This window comes from Heptranchias perlo, chromosome 1, assembly GCF_035084215.1.
Source record: "Heptranchias perlo isolate sHepPer1 chromosome 1, sHepPer1.hap1, whole genome shotgun sequence".
NCBI lineage: Eukaryota > Metazoa > Chordata > Chondrichthyes > Hexanchiformes > Hexanchidae > Heptranchias > Heptranchias perlo.
Genome location: NC_090325.1, coordinates 151,216,349 through 151,237,168, shown reverse-complemented (window position 1 = coordinate 151,237,168; position 20,820 = coordinate 151,216,349). Strand labels below are relative to the sequence as shown.

General features: G+C 42.5%; 1 protein-coding gene across 5 annotated transcripts in view; it reads left to right on the top strand.

Moving 5' to 3' along the window:
* rapgef2b (Rap guanine nucleotide exchange factor 2b) overlaps positions 1–20,820 on the top strand; it is a 565,137-nt gene that overhangs the window by 540,738 nt on the left and 3,579 nt on the right. For 4 of the 5 annotated variants that reach the window (XM_067992588.1, XM_067992581.1, XM_067992606.1 and 1 more), the window contains one exon: positions 6,481–6,556. The exons of the other annotated variant lie outside the window; for it this stretch is intronic. In XM_067992588.1, coding sequence (XP_067848689.1) covers positions 6,481–6,556 — 76 coding nt within the window. The remainder of the gene's footprint in view (positions 1–6,480; positions 6,557–20,820) is intronic. 5 annotated transcript variants of the gene reach the window in all.

Here is a 20,820-nt window from a genome sequence, read left to right as displayed (position 1 = left end):
GCAACTCCATGTTGGAACCCTTCCAATCAGGTTTCCGCCTCTGCCAAGCACTGAAACGGCCCTTATCAAAATCACTAATGACATCCTATATGACTGTGATCGTGGTAAGCTATCCCTTCTCATCCTGTCTCCACACAGTCCTGCAACGCCTCTCCTCTGTTGTCCAGCTAGGTGGGACTGCCCTCGCCTGGTTCCATTTCTATTTATCCAGTCATAGCCAGAGAAACACCTGCAATGGTTTCTCTTCCTGCTCCTGTAACGTTACCTCAGGAGTCCCCCGAGGATCTATCCTTGGCCCCCTCTTAATACTCATCTACATGCTGCCTGTCGGCGACATCATCCGAAAAAACGTCAGGTTCCACCTGTACGCTGATGACACCCAGCTGTACCTCACCACCACCTCTCTCGACCCCTCCACTGTCTCTGATTTGTCACGCTGCTTGTCCAAAATTTCCTCCAATTAAATATTGGGAAGACCGAAGCCATTGCTTTTGGTCCCCGCCACAAACTCTGCTCCCTAGCCACTGACTCTATCCCACTCCCTGCCCACTGTCTGAGGCTGAACCAGACTGTTTGCAACCTTGGCGTCCTATTTGACCCTGAGCTGATCTTCCGACACCAAATCCTCTTCGTAGCCAGAACCACCTACTTCCACCTCCGTAACATCGCCCATCTCATCTGCTGAAACCCTCATCCTTGCCGTTACTACTTCTAGACTCAACTATTCCAATGTTCTCCTGGCCAGCCTCCCACTTTACACCCTCTGCAAACTTGAGCTCCTCCAAAACTCTCTCTTGCCCGTAACCCAACTCGCACCAAGTCCCATTCACCCACCCTGTGCTCGCTGACCTACATTGGCTCCCGGTCCAGCAATGCCTCAATTTTAAAATTCTCATCCTTGTTTTCAAATCCCTCCATGGCCTCGCCCCTCCCTATCTCTGTAACCTCCTCCAGCCCTACAACCTTTCGAGAGCTCTGCACTCCTCCAATTCTGGCCTCTTCTGCACCCTCAATTTTCATTGCTCCATCACTGGTGACCGTGCCTTCATGCCTAAGCCCTAAGCTCTGGAATTCCCTCTGTAAACCTCTCCACCTCTCTATCTCTCTCTTCTCCTTTAGATGCTCCTTGAAATCTACCTCTTTGACCAATCCTGTCCTAATATCTCCTTATGTGGCTCAGTGTCAACTTTTGTTTGATAACAACAACAACTTGAATTTATATAGCGCCTTTAACATTTTACTGCATTAAAGGCTCATATAAATTCAAGTTATTGTTTTGTATGTGGAGTTTAGAGGGAACAAGAGTGGGACATTTAGAGGAATGCTTACCATAATAGTGTCAATGAAATAGGAAGAGACAAAAAAAGTGACCAGAACAGAGAGATTAGGAGTGAGAGAGGGTTTCCTGCCAGATGACAAACTTTTTCTTGTCCTGTCTAGGAGTGCAGGAGAAGTTTTGGAAGAGGCCCTCTAAGTATGGAAGCAGTATTCAAGTTTTGAATGGACTTGGGTTTATTGAGAATTGAATTGTTGAGAGAATAAGATGTATTTGGCACAAATTGAGTAGAATGGGCCTATTCTCTCAGGAGTTTAGAAGAATGAGAGGTGATCTCATTGAAACATACAAGATTCTGCAAGTCTAGAACTAGGGGGCATAGTCTCAGGATAAGGGGTCAGCCATTTAAAACTGAGATGAGGAGGAATTCCTTCACGCAGAGAGTTGTGAATCTTTGGAATTCCCTACCCCAGAGGGCTGTGGATGCTGAGTCATTGAATATGTTCAAGGCTGAGATAGATAGATTTTTGGACTCTAGGGGAATCAAGGGATATGGGGATCGGGCGGGAATCATAGAAGTTTACAACATGGAAACAGGCCCTTCGGCCCAACATGTCCATGTCGCCCAGTTTATACCACTAAGCTAGTCCCAATTGCCTGCACTTGGCCCATATCCCTCTATACCCATCTTACCCATGTAACTGTCCAAATGCTTTTTAAAAGACAAAATTGTACCCACCTCTACTACTGCCTCTGGCAGCTCGTTCCAGACACTCACCACCCTTTGAGTGAAAAAATTGCCCCTCTGGACCCTTTTGTATCTCTCCCCTCTCACCTTAAATCTATGCCCCCTCGTTATAGACTCCCCCACCTTTGGGAAAAGATTTTGACTATACCTTATCTATGCCCCTCATTATTTTATAGACTTCTATAAGATCACCCCTAAACCTCCTACTCTCCAGGGAAAAAAGTCTCAGTCTATCCAACCTCTCCCTATAAGTCAAACCATCAAGTCCCGGTAGCATCCTAGTAAATCTTTTCTGCACTCTTTCTAGTTTAATAATATCCTTTCTATAATAGGGTGACCAGAACTGTACACAGTATTCCAAGTGTGGCCTTACTAATGTCTTGTACAACTTCAACAAGACATCCCAACTCCTGTATTCAATGTTCTGACCAATGAAACCAAGCATGCCGAATGCCTCCTTCACCACCCTATCCACCTGTGACTCAACTTTCAAGGAGCTATGAACCTGTACTCCTAGATCTCTTTGTTCTGTAACTCTCTCCAACGCCCTACCATTAACGGAGTAGGTCCTGGCCCGATTCGATCTACCAAAATGCATCACCTCATTTATCTAAATTAATCTCCATCTGCCATTCATCAGCCCACTGGCCCAATTTATCAAGATCCCGTTGCAATCCTAGATAACCTTCTTCACTGTCCACAATGCCACCAATCTTGGTGTCATCTGCAAACTTACTAACCATGCCTCCTAAATTCTCATCCAAATCATTAATATAAATAACAAATAACAGCGGACCCAGCACCGATCCCTGAGGCACACTGCTGGTCACAGGCCTCCAGTTTGAAAAACAACCCTCTACAACCACCCTCTGTCTTCTGTCGTCAATCCAATTTTGTATCCAATTGGCTACCTCACCTTGGATCCCGTGAGATCTAACCTTATGTAACAACCTACCATGCGGTACCTTGTCAAAGGCTTTGCTAAAGTCCATGTAGACCACGTCTACTGCACAGCCCTCATCTATCTTCTTGGTTACCCCTTCAAAAAACTCAATCAAATTCGTGAGACATGATTTTCCACTCACAAAACCATGCTGACTGTTCCTAATCAGTCCCTGCCTCTCCAAATGCCTGTAGATCCTGTCTCTCAGAATACCCTCCAACAACTTACCCACTACAGATGTCAGGCTCGCTGGTCTGTAGTTCCCAGGCTTTTCCCTGCCGCCCTTCTTAAACAAAGGCACAACATTTGCTACCCTCCAATCTTCAGGCACCTCACCTGTAGCTGTCGATGATTCAAATATCTCTGCTAGGGGACCCACAATTTCCTCCCTAACCTCCCATAACGTCCTGGGATACATTTCATCAGGTCCCGGAGATTTATCTACCTTGATGTGCGTTAAGACTTCCAGCACCTCCCTCTCTGTAATATGTACACTCCTCAAGACATCACTATTTATTTCCCCAAGTTCCCTAACATCCATGCCTTTCTCAACCGTAAATACCGATGTGAAATATTCATTTAGGATCTCACCCATCTCTTGTGGTTCCGCACATAAATGACCTCGTTGATCCTTAAGAGGCCCTACTCTCTCCCTAGTTACTCTTTTGCCCTTCATAGTCTTTATGGTGGAGTTGAGGTAGAAGATCAGCCATGATCTTGTTGAATGGCGGAGCAGGCTTGAGGGGCCGTATGGCCTATTTCTTATATTCTTAAAAGAACCACCCCCACTTTTTATAAACAGCTTTAGCAGTGGAGCTGATGTGAAAGTTCTAATTGAGGTCAGAGGAGATTATGAGGGCAAAAATGTCAGTAGATGAAGAGGGACCAAAGATGGGGCCATCAAAGGTATGAGATGATAGCTATTGGTAAGACTCTTGCAATATATGAAGAAACTGTCTTGAAAGAAGCCAGATTTTCAGTGCCCTATGGAAGACTATGAAGATCATCAAGTTTCAGTCATTCACCCATTGCATTGAGAGGGGCCTTGAAGCTGTGAGTACTGGATATGGTGTGGAATCAACAGAAAAAGAATGAATAGTATTGGTTGATGGCAGGAGGGCCCCAGTGCTATGAAGAATGAAGAGAATAAGCGAAAGCACAGAACACTAGAGTAATATTAAGTTTATGGAAATAGAGAATGGGCCATCCACAACGCTACAGATAGTGTGATTTAAGAAATTTAGATCGCCACAAACATAGCTTTGGTGGGAGATAACTTGTTTAAAATTATTGTCAGACCAAATATGAAAAGTTAATAAAATTGGACTGTTTTCTTTCCACTTGAGATGATCTAATTATAGGGAATTAACGAAGTTGATCCAACCAAATTGTTCATTACAATTAACAGTTCAAATACCAGGAGACACAAATTTAAAATAACAACATTAGATTAAGTAGTTCGGTAAAACTTGAAATGGTAGTAAACTTCTGGAACAAATTACCGGGAAATACCATTCAAGCAGATGTTATAAATGGGTCAAGAGGCACCTTGTTTCTGGAGACAGAAGGGATTCTGTGATTTGATGAAAAGGGAGGTAGGTGGGGTTAAGATCAATCAAAAAAGGGTCGGCTTATTGGAAGTAATGGTCTTTTCTTCCTACAAAATTCCTATGCCTGGTTTATTTACCCACTGAACCATTGGGGGAACCCAGTGTCTCTACTTATAACACTGAAGAGATTTGAGTACATTACATTTTTTTCAAATATTTAACTATCAAATAATTTCCAAGATAATAAAAATCAATGGGGCAGAAAGACCAAGTCACCTCAATGAAATAATATGTAGTGTGAGGCAATTTGCAGCCAGTATGGTTAAAGCATTTTTGTGGATGTTTGCAATCTATGTAATTGTTTTATAGTTATTATATACTTCAGACAAGGGAGAAAGGAAAGGGGAGGCAAATGGTCATGGTAATTAATTCTTAAAGGTTTCTCGGTGGGGATTATTGTTCAAGAAACATCGACAGTTAGTTACAGAATGATTTGGAAAGGGGGAATAAAAATAGCCAAAGTAAAATTGCAAAATAGAAAAAATTTTTTTTTAGAAATGATAAAGTAGTGAAAAAAAAACTACTGAGGTAAGCTGTTAACTAGCAAAAAATCCAAGACTGCTGAAACAGCAATATGAAAAGATTTGGATATCCATTCTATGGACAACTTACAAGTTGTCCACAGAATGGATATTTTGTATGCCTGGTTGCTTGTAATTGAAGTTACATAAGCAACGGCTTAGGGGGTTCATTGTATCGATTGTATCTGTTGTGCTTTAGAAGCCTTGCATTTGTTGCTATTTAAATGTTTCCTCAGCAATCTTTTGCATTTCTGAAGATGTACTACAAGTGGTGAAACAGCAAGTTTTAGTTTTTATAATATTTTATCTTTTGTCTTTTTGGCTTTTTTCAAATAATTCTGTAGCTGGCCCATGGTTTTATAACCTATTTTTATGTCTATTTTGAATCATGGAAATTGTTTGAGATTTCTTTGTTCACACTTTTCACAAATCAAAATTAAGCCTTGAGCGCAACATTGTATTTATGTATTGCTGAATGAATAAAGTTGCTGTAACTTCCATGTTTTATACAAATAGAAGTATACATTTTTTTCTACAACATTGCATCCCCCTAATCTAAAGTGTGCACATTAACTGAGGCAAAGATATATGTAATAGCCTTCAATATTAAAGTAAATGGGAGGTAATAAGGAATTGAGAAACATCGAAACAGTAAGTGACTATCTATTCTTCAATGCTTCTCAGCTTGAAACAAATAGGGATAGTATTTACATTCAAGAGACCAGTTGTACATAAATAAATTCTGACACAGAACAGAGAGCTATTAAAACAAATGAGTGGTACTTTTAGTAGACCTGTGAAATGTAAGAACCAACAAGAAACCTCTGACTGCTTTGCAATGTGTATCTTCTGTTTCCTTTGACATCCCAGCATCAGCTATGCCATCCTAGACCACCATTTTTCTCTGGTCTGCTCTATTACTATCTTTCTGGCATGCTTACATGTTTGTTCTGCCTTGTGTACTGACATGCCTTTTGCACTCTGGCACATTGCATCTTTGTCTTTTATCATTTAATGCACAAAACCACATTCTTGGTTTTTTTTCCCTTCATCATCTCGTGCACTCTCTCACTTACTCTGCCTTTCCTCACTTACTCTGTCTTTCTCAACTTATTTAGAAATCTTTATCTTAAATTCTCCTCATACAGGATTATTTACAATGTTAACAATCCATCTCTGATGTATGATGCTGAAATTAGCAGTATTTTTGCTATGTTTTTTTTCTTCTGTCATCTCCCTCTCTACCTATTTCTCTCCTTGCTTTATTTGTTGTATGGTGTCGGGCTGTTTCTTTGTTAGCCTCAATCTCCTTGTATGTAATGTCTTTCTCTCTCTCTCTCTCTCTCTCTTTCTCTTTCTCCCCTCTGCTCCCATGTCGCCAGGAACAGAAAAAAAAAAGAAAAATGACAAATTTAAAAAAGAACATGAAGTGGAAAGCAGAAAGCAAAGAGCAAAAAGGTAAAGAGGAATATAATTTAGGAAACAAAGTGTTAAATAGAACAAAAGAAAAATTTGAACTTGAAGTACTACTGGGATGGCTGAGCCAAATCATTTGGGTCTTCCTTTATGAAATGCAAGATACTTGGTGGAGTTAAACATAGCCTTATCTTCAAATTATATTTATTTTATTTAATCTCCCAGTAGTGTCCTATGAATTGGGATGGTTTTGACTGTCTCTGGCACTCATAATAATGATTTTGAGCATTGTATTTGAGGAGCAGCACGATACTGGCTTCCCGATAGACTGGACTTGTAAATTTCACTGAAATTACTGCTGCTGAAACCAAGGAGTGCTGAATTCACTATCCCCTACTCCCACATTATTTGTGCTCCATTGATGAACATGAATGGTTCTGGTTCTAACTGGCCTGATACTGTAGAATGACCACTGGAAGGTGAAGAAATAACATAAAAGGTAAGTTCAAATTTAATTTTTCATCACAGTTACCTGGCAGTTCACAAGGGAAGACTCACAAACCTGATTATTATGTCTTATGATAGAATTTCTTTAGAATAAGAAACAACTTACAGGTTTTTAAACAGAAAGAGATAAAATTATAATAGAATTCAAAATTGTAGGAAAATAGGCTAAGGTCAGAAGAATGAAAGGATGTGCAAAAGATATGGAAAAACAGATTAAACTCAGATTACATAATAATTGAAATAAGCAAAAATCTAATTGGCGATTAAAAAGGGAAAAAAAACACTGGCAGAAATAAAAATGAAGTTGCGACTACAATAGATTGGCTCCATGCTGTTAAGTTGCTTATCTTAGCAGTGTTTCTGAGGAGAAGCTTTGAACAGAGACTATCTGGTTCCTGACAGGGGAAGATAAAATTGGCCTGAGAGGCTTTAACAGAAGCTTGGGAAGAGATTAATCATCCAACCACTTGACAACACACATGGCCCAGGGTGACCAAGAGTGATGTGGGTGGGGAGGATGCCATTGAACAAAGACCATCCAAATATGATACAAGTAGTTTGAAATAATTTGTAGAAATATATGAGTTCATAATCTACTTGTCTGGCTGGAATGTAAAAATATTTAGATGGGGGGAGTGGGGAGAAATTACTAGTGTTTCTGTTACTCATATAGAGGACCATGATGATGTGACCACTATATATCTTTACAAATTGGTAAGAAAACCTCCCAGAAACTTAGATACAATGACATTTTAACAATAATGCAGTTGACTCGTTGCTTAACCCCTGAAGTACTTAAGGCAAGGAGTTAATATGTAAACATTACAGCATAACATTTTTTTGTTGCTCAGTTTAAAGTATTTCGTGTATCCCACTCAATGGTTCAATGTCATTCACATGGTGTATTTACCCAATGAGCCATACAGATTACAGGGATTCCAGATTTGAATCCTGGGGTAGTTGTGTTGGTTTCTATGGAAGGATGAACTAGATGGGCCACACACCCTCTTTGTGGGTTTGCTGACTTAGTCAGTCTCAGCTCAGGTCAGCAGTGGAGATATGTTGATTGACCTTAACATTCTCAGGCCAGAGTGAGGAAAAAATTTTACCAAATTCCTGCTCAAAGTCTACATGTGTAAATATCAAGTGAGAACTATTTCTTCTGTTTGGGAAGTCAGTGACAAAGGGTCATCAATTTACAATCGTCACTAAGAGAGTGGGGAGATAGTTAGGAAACATTTCTTTATGTGGAGGATTATTGGAGTTTGGAATGTTTGAGGCAGAGATCACTACATTTTTTAAGGAAAAATTGAATAAATATTTGAAGCAGAGGAGGATGCAGGGCAATAGGGCGAACATGAGGCATTAGGATTATTTTTGGATTTCCCTAGAAAAGAACTGACACAGATGTAATGGGCCGAATGTCCTCTTTCTGTGCAGTAAACTTCTATGGTTCTAACAATATTGGGGTCCTCGTTGAATAGTTCAGCTCACACTAGGAATGGCTATTTTGATGAGGTACAAGAGGGCTCCCACTACCCTTAAAACCATACCTGGCATGAAATACTGCTTTTACAAAAGGAAGGATAAAAGGATAATTGGATGGAATAATCTAATGGTAGGGAAATTGAGAGGTTCCAATTCTCCTTTCATTTCTGGAACTTGAGTTTAAATTCATCTTGGAGTGATGGAATTTGTCTTTCGAGGCCATATCTGAAGTGTGTTTGGTTCTGAATAGATGTAAGTATTCACAAAACCTATTGTGTGTTTTAAACGATTAAATGCACTTAGAGAACTGAGCATCTTTTCATTGAAAAAAAAATTAAGAGGTGTATTCCAGGTTTTTAAGCATATAACTAGGCCACACTACACTCCTTTCCCTCCCCGTCCCCTGTATCCAGAAAATACCCTTATCCTATCAGCTGTCAACACTTAAGTACTAACAAATATGCTAAACTCTAAGATCCTTACTGTTTTTAACCTCTCCTATGCCATAATTGCAGCTACAATGTAATGTGGTTTTTAATAAGCCAAATAAGTCAAGAAAGTATATGAACTTTACTGAATTTAGTTTTACAAAACTTCAAAAATAGCCTCCAATAAGACTTGAGACAGAAGTTTTTCTCTACACAATTGTTGATTTGTATCAGTATGTCAGTTAATATTTTAAAAAACTGGATAATTATCTTGTTAGGAGTGGAATTAAGGGTTTCAAGTACAGACTGAGATGATCAAATGTTCAATGGATCATCGGGGTTCTTGTCAAAACTGGTAGTCTAATGTGGGATATAAGATTAGATAAGTATTTTGAAATATTGTTTGATTAACCTTTTGGGAATAGGAAGGAACTCTGCAGAATCTTTCCTAGGGCGATTAAATAGATTGGATAAGATGTGTGATGCAATGAATTGTGCATGGAGTGTAAAGGAATTGGACTTGGTGGTTTGAATGGCCATTTTTGTCCCTTAGTCTCTTTTTTTTGTGTGTCTCCATTCTTCATTGTGTCTAAGATTTTTCCAAATAATAGGATGTAATATGTGGATCTTAAAATGTGAGTCTGCATCACCAGAACCAGAAGATTAAATAAAATAGTGAGCCAGTGCCAAGGAATTGAAGGGATGTGGAAATGGGGGGCTGCCAAAAACAAGATTGTGACAACCGATGTCCTGTAATTTTGTTTCTGAAATATTGGCAAACGTTTCTTCTTACTCAGCAAATTAAAGACTCAATGAAATCACTAATAAGGGAACGTTCAGTTTTAAAGAGAAAAATAAGTCAGTCGTAAATGTTTTATAACTGTCCCTAGGCCCACTCTTTCTTGACAGTCTAATGTTAATAATTCAGCATTAGAATTGGCAGTATTACTCGCAGACTGTGAGAATGTTTTTACCCGATGACCACAAAAATCATCAAAAAGAGATATATTTTAAAAACAAATTTGTTATGGTATATTTACGTCAATGCTTGAGTTTAAGTGAAAATTCAAATGAGTACCTTGAAGGTTGGTTGTACAGAGGCTCACGTTAACCCATTAATGCTGAAGTAACTAGAACTAAGCCCTGACTAAATTTTCAATTTGGGAATTTAGTCAGATACACCCTAAGTTTGTTATTCAGATACACATGCCATTTTAAAGCAATTGAAAGCATGCATAGATTGTAGGACTATTTTGTCAGGTGTGCACAAGCCCAGCATTTTGGAAGTTATGCTTGCCTCTGTGGTTTGTAGGCAATAACTGACAAGAACTTGAAAGCAATGAATGAGTGGTTTCTTTTAAAAAAAATCTTACTGTTGAGTGACTTTTATGGCAATCTAGTGGCTATCTATGAGGATGGTAGTCCTCATGTTATTTATATATTTTGTTCCCACTTGAAACCTACACCCCTCATTGTGCCTGATCCTTCATTTTCATTGGTTCTCAGGTGGATTTTATGGGGGTGATTTTAGGAGGCAATTGCGGGTGTGTTGGGGGCGGGGGGCTCTGCAAATCACGGAAATCCCGTTCGGGGTTCGGAAGCGCCTCCAACCCGCCAACTTCCGAGTTTCCTAGGGACCCACCTGTGTGCGTGCGGGCGACCCATAAACAGAAGTCCCGCCGGCATGACAGTTAAAAAGCCAAATGTACCTCATTGATCGGTCACAGGTAAAGTGCTTTAAGTACTTAGAAAGATTTTTAACTTACTTGGGCGCCTTGCCCACCGCTTCTGATTCATGCCTGGTGAAACCAAGCATGAAGGGCCAGATCAGGGAACAAGAAACTAAATAAATTAAATAAAAAACCATAGACGGAAGTGAGAACACTAAATGAACCTATCTTTGCACTCTGCTCCGATGTCCGATGTCTCCCTCTTCACCCTCCCAATGTCCCCCTCTTCACACCCCCGATCTTCCCCCGATGTCCCCCTCTTCACTCTCCCCGATCTTTCCCCCGCCCCAGGTCTTCCAGTCCAGCGCCAGATCTTCCATTCCCCCCCCCCCCCCGCCCCCGATCTTTCAGTCCAGCTTTGGATGACGTCTCGCTCTCTTTTTTTTTCTCTCTCTCTCTCTCTCTCTCTTCCCCGCCACCCCCACCCCCACCCCCCCCCACCCCCTCGCGTTGCAGCTCCTGACGGCAGCCAGCCTGTCAATCAGGCTGGCTGCCGGGTGCAAAACCCGGAGAGGACGTTAATCATCAGCAATCAACATGCGATCGGATCGCAAACAGTAAGTTTTGTTCGTGTGGGCTTGCCACGTGCACCTTCACCCCCTACTGCCAACCCGCCACCGTTGTAAAATCGAGCCGTATGTGTCTAATACATCTATTTCTGGGACAGATTTGGTGTTGGGTTCTGTTAATAGTCACTGAGCTGCCATTAACCATATATGTGTCAAAGCGATATACTTTGATGATGGCATATAGATTTTAAGGGAGGAAGACTGTCCACAATCCAGGGATATTGTATGAACCTTCACTGTGCGATGTGTGTAGGTCCAGATCATCTTGATATCAGTGAATTAACATCCACTCAAATTGCAGCCAGTGGTCCCCTTTCTAGAGAGAGTCTTCCGTAAGTTTTTTATATATATATATACACACACTGAAGTGTGAAATATGCTCTCTATAAAGCTACACTATTAGATGGTAATTGCAGAATTATTAGGTGAATCCCAGTAAATTAACTCCAGGCCTACGCACAGTCACACCGAATTAATACTTAGTCTTTTTTATGTTCAGTTATGTAGTTAATTCTGCAGCTTTTGCCTAAAGTAGTGCAAAATTATATTAGCAATTGCTCAGCTGTGTATAATATGAAATAAAAGGTGGTGTGCTGAAGAGGAGTTCAATTAACAGAATTGTGCTGAATTTGATATGTAGCTGTTAAGTTAGTAAAGATATCAGGAATGTTAGAAACTGGATAGGTTATGACAGAGGGTGTGAAATTGGTACAAGAAAAATTCCTAATTTATGGGAAATGAAAGATCCATAAATAATGAGAAGAAAATGAATAACAGCACAAAATTAATAGCAAAACCAAAACTATTGGGAGAATGCAACACAATGTATGCTCACAGCACTGTGGTACGATATTGTATGTTCTGCAAACTTTCTATAAACTATATATCCAACCAAAGTATGATAAGTGTACTTTTTATTATTGGGCTTAATAGTTGCTGCTCCACATCAGTGATTGATTTATTTACCAAGACAGAAAAAATGTTTTTGCCCTTCCTATGAGAACAGCCAGAACACCTGCTCCAGACCTCATTCGTGAAGCTCTAAAAATGGCCACTGGAGAATGAATGAAAAGCCCAGGATGATTCGTATACCAATTTCCTTCCCTGTAGAGCAAGGCATCTGAGGCTGAGAATTCAGCAGTATTTGGAGTTACCTGTTTGGCACAATGCATTGATGCTGTAAGCCTGTGAAGCCCATGCTGGTTCCTTTTTTTGCACACGATGCTGATTTTGATTTCTACTTGGCCTCAGACCTTTAAATTTTCTGGACCTGAAGAACTCGAAAAGGCTGCCCCCGATTGGTCTAAATCTACCAATCAGGGAACAGACTTTTTGCACCAATCCGAAATTAGTCTCTAATAGTCCTCCAGGCCTAGGAAGTTAAAAGAGCTGAGGCTGAAACTTCCAAAATGTTTGAACTCTCTGGGGATTGAGAGAACGGTTGAATTTTGTGTGTTTTGTTGGGGTGGCAGTGGGAGAGAGAGGGCAGCTTGAGTATTTGTGTACATCGGATTGAAGTTTTTGTTTCATAGAATCTTACAGCACAGAAGTGAGTGTTTCAGGGGAGTGGGACTAGCTGGATTGCTCTTGCATAGAGCTGGCGCAGATTCAATGGGCCGAATGGCCTCCTTCCGTGCTGTAATCTTTCTATGATTTTATTCTAGAAGGAGCCCATTTGGCCCATTGTGCCTGTGCTGGCTCTTTGAAAGAGCTGTCCAATTCCAATCTCTCCATTTAACTGAAGTCCCTCATCCCTGGTATCATCCTGGTAAACCTCCTCTGTACCCTCTCCAAGGTTTTGACATCCTTCCTAAAGTGTGGTTCCCAGAATTGTACACACTACTCCACCTGAGGCCTAACCAATGATGTGTAAAGGTTTAGCATAACTTATGAACATAGGGACAGGAGCAGGCCATTTAGCCCCTCGAGCCTGTTCCACCATTCAATGAAATCATGGCTGATGTGTGACCTAACTCCATATGACTTCCTTGTTTTTGTATTCAGTGCCCCTATTTGCAAAGCCAAGTATCCCATATGCTTTCTTAACCACCTTATCAACTTGCCCTTATGTGAGGGTCTTGGATTTTTGTATATGATGCTGTTATGTTTTGGGGTTCTTGGACTAGATATTTTCCTTGGGTTGAGCATCACAGATGATTTTCATAAGTGAGCCAATACTCCCTATGATCCAGAGTGTGTCTTTACTCACTGTCTATTTAAATGTAGTGAATCCAGGGTTAAACAGAGAGCCGTCATCACTGAATTCCGTTTTACTGAATATACCATGGGCTCGATTTTCGCACCTCTGAGCAGGTACGTTTGTGGCGGCGGGGGGGCTGCGAAAATCGGGGATTCCCGGGGCGGGTCCGGAGCCCAGCTCCAACCCGCCCACTTCCGGGTTCCCCAGTGACGCGCTGACATGCGTGCACAGCCCTCGCATGTGGGGACTCCCGCCGGCAATTAAAGCCGGTGGGGTGCCACTTAAAGTAATTAACTAGGTACTTCAGGTTGTTTACAGACCTGATTGACCTGATATTTTAGGAGGGGTGGGATTTTCAGATCAACTGGGACTGTTTCCCGTACTGGGGGAAACACTCCCAGTTGAAATGGACATGTTGCAGCCATCAGCCTGTGGTAGCTGCAAAGGTCTATTTGACAGGTCGGGGGGAGACCCTCACTCATTGCAGGAGGCCACTCTGTCACTTTCGACAAAGTTTGGCCTCCACCACCCTCCTCCTAACAATAAAATTCACCAACTTGCACACTTACCCCAGTGTCCAGACACATTTACCTACCTGGCGGACCCCCTCAAATGTACATCTTCCGGATGGGGGCCGCCGTAGCTGCAGTCATGACCTCCTCGGAGGATGAACAGTATCACCAGCCTCGCCGGCCACGCCGTCCATCTCTGACACGTGGAGCTCCACAACACAGTGCTGTGACACATCCACCTGCACAGCAGGAGGGAGGGCAACCGCAGAGATGCATCGCAGAAGGCACTAACTCGCCACAGGGTCTACAGACCGAGGCTCAGCTTCCTGGACCTCTCTGAACAGCAGTGCACACGGAGGCTCAGAGTCACTCGACATGTAGTCGTAGACATCTGCAGCCTCCTTCATGCCGAGCTGCTCCCGGCTGGCCCGAGCACCATCTTCTTACCTGTCGCTGTCAAAGTCACCACTACCCTCAGCAACTTCTCCTCCGCATCCTTCCAGGGTGCCACCAGGGACATTGCCGACGTCTCTCAGTCGTCTGCACAGAAGAGCCCTGCAAATACACCTACACCCACTCTGCAGTGACACAATGAGTGGCATCAGTTGTGCAATAATGCCCTCAGGAAAGGGCATTATTGCACAAACCAGACAAGATTCTCAAAGACGTGGTAGTAGTGGTGATAATATAATATGTTATGTGAGTTGATCAGAAATTAAATATAAGTAAAAACCATGACAAACCCTCAAACACCCTTGTGCATCCCCTTCATGCTTACGACACGTTTGCCTTACGCTGCCTACTGCACATATGTGATGCATGCGCTGTGGCTGCAGCACAGGTAGTGGCAGGTTGAGTGAGGCTGACCGTGAAAGAGATGCATGAGAGGGTGAGTATGAGATAGAGCCATGAGATTGTATGAGGATTGGGTTGAGTGGTAGTGGTGGGATGAGTAGTGGCGAGGTGAGTAAGTGCAGGTAAGATGAGGATGAGCTTTGAGTGGGTGTGAGGGGTGATGTGACAGAGTAGTGTTGGCAGTGCAGAAGGAGATGTTGGGTAGGGGCGGTGATGTGGCAGACGGAGTGTAGGGGAATGAGTAAGTACACACTTCGGCTGACCTACTTAGGTGAATGAAGCGCCTCCTGCACTGTATGCAGGTGCGCAATATGTTGGTGGTGCAGGTGACCTCCTCTGCCACCTCGAGCCCGGCCTTGTGGCAGAGGCAGACCACTTCCTCCCGCCCGCCAGGGAGAAGATCTCTGTTCTCCCCCTCCCCCTCCCCCCATCCAATAGGACCTGGAGTGAGACTTCATTGAACCTGGGAGCAGCCTTCCCTCTGGGCTGCTCCATGCTGTAATTTTTCCTATTTTCTGCAGCATCAGTCAGTGGAGGACTGCCCCTTTAAATAGGGCTCCTCCAGCTGACAGCCTATGCTGCGCATGCGCAGTCCGCCCGCTGCGCAGCTTTCCAGTGCGAAACCCGGAAGCAAAGCCCAGTAGACCACCTGCTGCGAACCCGCCGCCCTCCTAATATCGGGCCCCATGTGTCCTTATGTGATTTCCTTGATTTAGGTAGGCAGAAGAATAAACATCCTATTGGACCATAGCTTAGGCCAGGATATTCGACCTTTTGGAGGTCGTATATATGTGTCAAAATCAGTAAGTGGGCCACCTACGATTACTCAGAAATGCAAACACCATATTTAAATAATTGTCAGAACCCCTTACAGACAAAAAAAAACAAGACCCACATACACACAAAAATTCAAGACCCCTCCTACACAAACATTCTGAGGACCCCCCCCCACCATATACACATTTTACAAGACCTCCATCCACTCCCAAAGGCTATTGACTTACTGGAGTTTGGTCTGATTCTTGGTAAAGTGAATGGCCAATGGACATATATGGGCCAAGTGCAGGCAATTGGGACTAGCTTAGTGGTATAAACTGGGCGACATGGACATGTTGGGCCGAAGGGCCTGTTTCCATGTTGTAACTTCTATGATTCTTCTATGATTCTATAGAGCTTTGAGGGTATATGCCCTGGCCAACCATGAGATGCAGTTTACATTTATACTAATAAGAAAGTTATTATATTGGGGATACTTTGGGTGAGAATTGCAGGATCCTATGAATGGACTCTGATGTCTGAGGAGGACGTGGTCGATGCGAGCCACCAAAATGAATGAAAGACGTCTGAGCTGCATTTGATACTGAAGAGAAGGGCAATCAAGGTGTCAGTAAGTTCTTGCCATTAAGTCAGGGAGAAAGAGTGGCTGGGAGACTCTAGAGTTTCAGGAGGTGAGTTTGAGTAATTGGGACGTTTCATCAATGAAACTGTACACAAAATATACTATTGGAGAAAATCATCTGTGGAGCCTGTAATGGAGCCAAGGAGGAGAGCAGAGGAGCTATCTGTCCTATTGGGGAGATGGGGATGAGTGGTCGTTGGGCCGATGGCAGGAAGTGGAAGCATGGGGTCAGTGACAGGTGCAGATTACGCCTTGGGAGGGGAGTGGGAAGTAGCAATGGTGAGACTGCGGCTGGTTGGAGCTAAAATTTGGAGTAAAATGGCTTGGCTAGAAGGATGAGTAGAGTGGGCATGTGATATTGCAGGGTTAGAAATGGCCTAGACCCATTTGTGGACCTGAAATAGGCAGCATGCACGGAATGCGCGCAAGAAGTTGGAGGCCCAAAGCTCACCCAAAATTGGACTTCGGCCTCATTTTAATAAATGCTGCAAGTGCCTGTCACATCTTCAGAAGCAACTCGCCAGTCAGGGTGGGACCAATTTGGGCCAGCTGCCTCGCTATTAGCAGCCTTCAGGTAGGTCGTGGGAGAGGGAGTGGGCTAGTGCGGGCCGGCAGTGGCTCTCAGGAGTGCCGTGGAGCCGTGAGGAGCTCTCCTGCTCCTCCTGGCTCCATATGAAGATAAAATGGGGGGAAAAAATGACCTACTGGTTTGGCCGCAGCAAACACAGGAAGCCCTGAGCGCAGCAGGCCCAATGGGTAGGGGTCCTCAACAAGCATTAGGTCCCTCATTAACATATGCAACAGGCTTAAACCACAACGCTTGAATATCGTCTGAGGCCAACTTGAAATTGGTCCTGTTTGCCCCCATTTTCTGTCCTGAAAACTGGTGCAACCAAGACCAATTTCTCCCCCGATGTCTCAATGCTTTAACATCTACCTAGTGGTGCAGTGCAGGCTTTTTCCATCCTCATCCAAAGCTTGAAAACTTGGAATTTCAGCCTTCTGAAGTTCCCAGAAGGACTCTCGATTATGTTACTTGATTAGTCAAAATCCACCAATCAGCGAACAGTGTTTTCCAGTCCTCCAGGCCTAGGTTCTTTAAATAAATGAAGTTGAAATAAACTTCATGTATAAGTGTGCAAAGAAAAGAAACGGCAGGGCCTGTTTGAGCGAGTCCTTATTCTGTCCTTACTTTTATATTTTCATTATAAATCAGTGATGGGTTCGCATAGACAAACACATTATTAATGCCAACATAGGAATTTATAATGGGGAAATGTGACACAAAACATGTGACAAATATGACAACAGGAAGTGTAGTGCAGACAGGAAGTTCATGCAGACTTATGATTTTTAATAAGGTATAGATTATAGATCTAAAAGTATTGGTCAGAGAAAGTAGAAGGTACATTCTGAACTTAAGAAAAGAATTGTAAAAATGATAGCACATACTGTATTGCACTAAATATATCTGAAACTAGAACTGCTGAATACAAAAAGATACTTTGTTCATAAAGACCCAGCTCTCAATATTTACTTAAAATCATCTATGTAGGTTTAGCAATAGCAGGCAATATTTGGCAGTGACTTGGGGGAAAAAGCTTAAAAATTTGCATCCAATGAATCTCTGAGACTTCTAAAGAAATATCTCCATTCTGTGCGGAGAATATAATGGAGAGGTAACCGCAAAGTGCCAGCCACAAACTGCTTTCATGAAATGGATGTTTTACAGCATTTAACAGAGGAATCCTTTAAATGAAGATTGTTAAAAACTAAAACTGTAAAAATATGGGGTCAGAGAGGAGCTCTGGTTAAGTAACTGTTAAGTACTCACCCATAGACATTGCATCTCTGATCAATGGCGATTCCTTAATGCCTTATGACCATTTTTTGTGGGCCATTCAGAATTGTATGCTTCTATTTATAAGTTTTCTTCGGCTTTGTTACTATGTCGTACTTAAACTGGTTATTAAAGATAATTTTTACATCTAGGAGGAATGTAAAACTTATGTCTGCCACTTGTACCGGGCCTGCACAGACACAAATCAGAAATCTCTGAATGATGGTAAGGGACTGTTGTGCAGTTGGTTAACAAAATGATTGCTCGTTTCTAGGCTTCAAATCCAGCCTAGATTATTAAAATTAAAAATCTCTTTCCTTGCTAACCATGGAGGTCTATATAAAATGAGTTTGGGTAGTCTTAACCTAGTACCTGATGGACATTGGCATAGAGTGCAAAAGTGGTATTATTTAGTAGCACTTCTGTCTCTGAGTCAGATGGTTTTGGGTTCACGCCCCATTACAAGACATGAGCACGGAATCTACACTGACACTTCAGTGCAGTACTGAGGGAATGTCAGAGTTGCTGCCTTTTGGATGAAACTGTCTGTTCAGGTGGATTGCAAGCTCCCAGGGCACTATTTGAAGAAGAGCAGGATTCTCTTGGTGCCCTGGCCAACTTTCCTCCCTCAACTATTGCTACCAACTGGGCATTCATTTCACTTGCTGTTCATGGGAGGTTTGTGTGCTAATTGGCTGCTGCATTTGCCTGATAAAGTACTATGTAAATGCGAGTGCTTTCTTTATAAGTTGGCAGTCTCTCTTAGACAGATCACAGGATAGTGGGGTGGGAATTGGATGTTGCACTGCTGTAGTGGTGCGTGCTCTTCTGAGGGTGGTGCTGAGGACCCAAGTTTGGGAAGAATAGTGGGAATTGTGTTCTGCATTCAGCCATGTTGTTCTTAATGGTTTGAGAAATGTTGTATTTGACAAATTTAATAAAGTTTTTTTGAAGAAATGACTGGATAGATAAAGAGAATGCAAGATAACAGGGCCTAAAACTTGTAGATCCGAAAGGCCGAATTACTTGCTGGATGTGCCCACTTGTCACCTCTAAAATTCACGGGCTCGGAGGGAGGTCCGTTAATTCAAAAGAAGTTGAGGGCGTGCCTGCGCTATTTGGGGCATATCTCGGCTGCCCGTCTTGCCCAAGGCGCTGTGGAGTGTACTGGTTTCGGAGGGGGAATGCTTTTCTATGGGAGCCAAAATTTACCTTTACTGTATTTTTGTTCTTTGGGTGTCCAGGCTATGCCTCAGACCTGGAGCCCCAAGATGGACCTCTCATGCACCAGAAGACGCGCTGATACGCCTGGTGTACACTTTGTATACCAACCTGCCACTCTTCCACCATGCCAGGAGTGCACAAACTTCTGACCTGGGAGTTGCTGCCGTATCATATGCTGGTGGCTTTGTTTGAGGCAGTGGAGGCTCTACCCCACAAGGCTGAGTAGAAACTCCTGTGCAAGGCTATTCCTCTACATTCCCATTGGAGTTGCAGGAAGGGCTTTAGAATTTCGGCCCCATGGTGTATCTTGATTTTCATAGGATGCTCAGTAAGAGGTCTAATAAGAGGCTTGTTAGAAAAATTCAAAAGCATGGTGTAAGAGGAAATGTAGCAGTAGCGATAAGAGAGTTGGTTGACAGACAGGAACCAAAGAGTTAAGGTAACTGAGTGTTGCGCAGATTGGAAAAGGGTTGGAAGTGGTTACCCCAGGGGTCAATGCCAGGTCCACTTTGTTCTTAATGTACACATACATGATTTGGACTTGGAATAAGGAACACAATCTCAAATTATGCTGCTAACACAAAAGTACAGGATTTCACAAACTCTGAGGTCTCTCTTAGACTTCAGGAAGGCATGGACGGGTTAGCCGAATGGGTAGGCGGTGGCAGGTGCAGTTTAATTGGATAAGAGTGAAGTATTATATTTTGGGAGGAAAAACAAACAATGGAAGTATACACTCCATGTAAAACACTGAAAGGTGTGCATGAACGGAGAGACTTTCTCTGAAAGTGCAAGTTCAGGTAGATAAAGCCATAAAATGAGACCAACAGCGTTTTGAGTTTTATTAATAGGGATATAGAGTATGAGAGAAAAGAAGTAATGATAAATTTGTACAAAACATTGGTTAGGCCACAGTTAGAATATTGTGTGCTGTTTTGGGTACCCCATTATAGAAAGGACGTTAAAGCTGTAGGGCGCAAACGGTTTAGCTTGACCAAGATGGAGGCCAGGGATTGAAACACTAGTTATAAGGAGACACTTGAGATGTAGGACTATTTCCACCGGAGCAAGAGGCAGAGGGGTCATCAATTTAAAATTGTCACTGGGAGAGGTTAGGAAAAAATTCTTTGCACAGATGGTTGTTGGAGCATGGAATGCTTTACCACAGGGAGTGGCTGAGTCAGAGACCATTGCATCTTTTAATAGAAAATTGGATAAATATTTGAAGCAGAGGAAGATACAGAACTATGGGGAAATTGCAGGGCATAGACAGGTTAGTCGAATGGGTAAGCGGTGGCAGATGCAATTTAATTGGATAAAATTATTATATTTTGGAAGGAAAAACAAAGAATGGAAGTATACACTCCATGTAAAAACACTGAAGGGTTGTTGTGGATTACTCTAACAAAGAGCAACCAGAGATATGATCAGCTGAATAGCCTCCTTCTGTGCTGTCAACTTATATGGTTCTAATTTGAGAGTGCTTGATACTGGTGCTGAGTAGCTAAGTGTTCTGTTTCTTAGTACTAACATCCCTCACCTTAAGCAAAACAA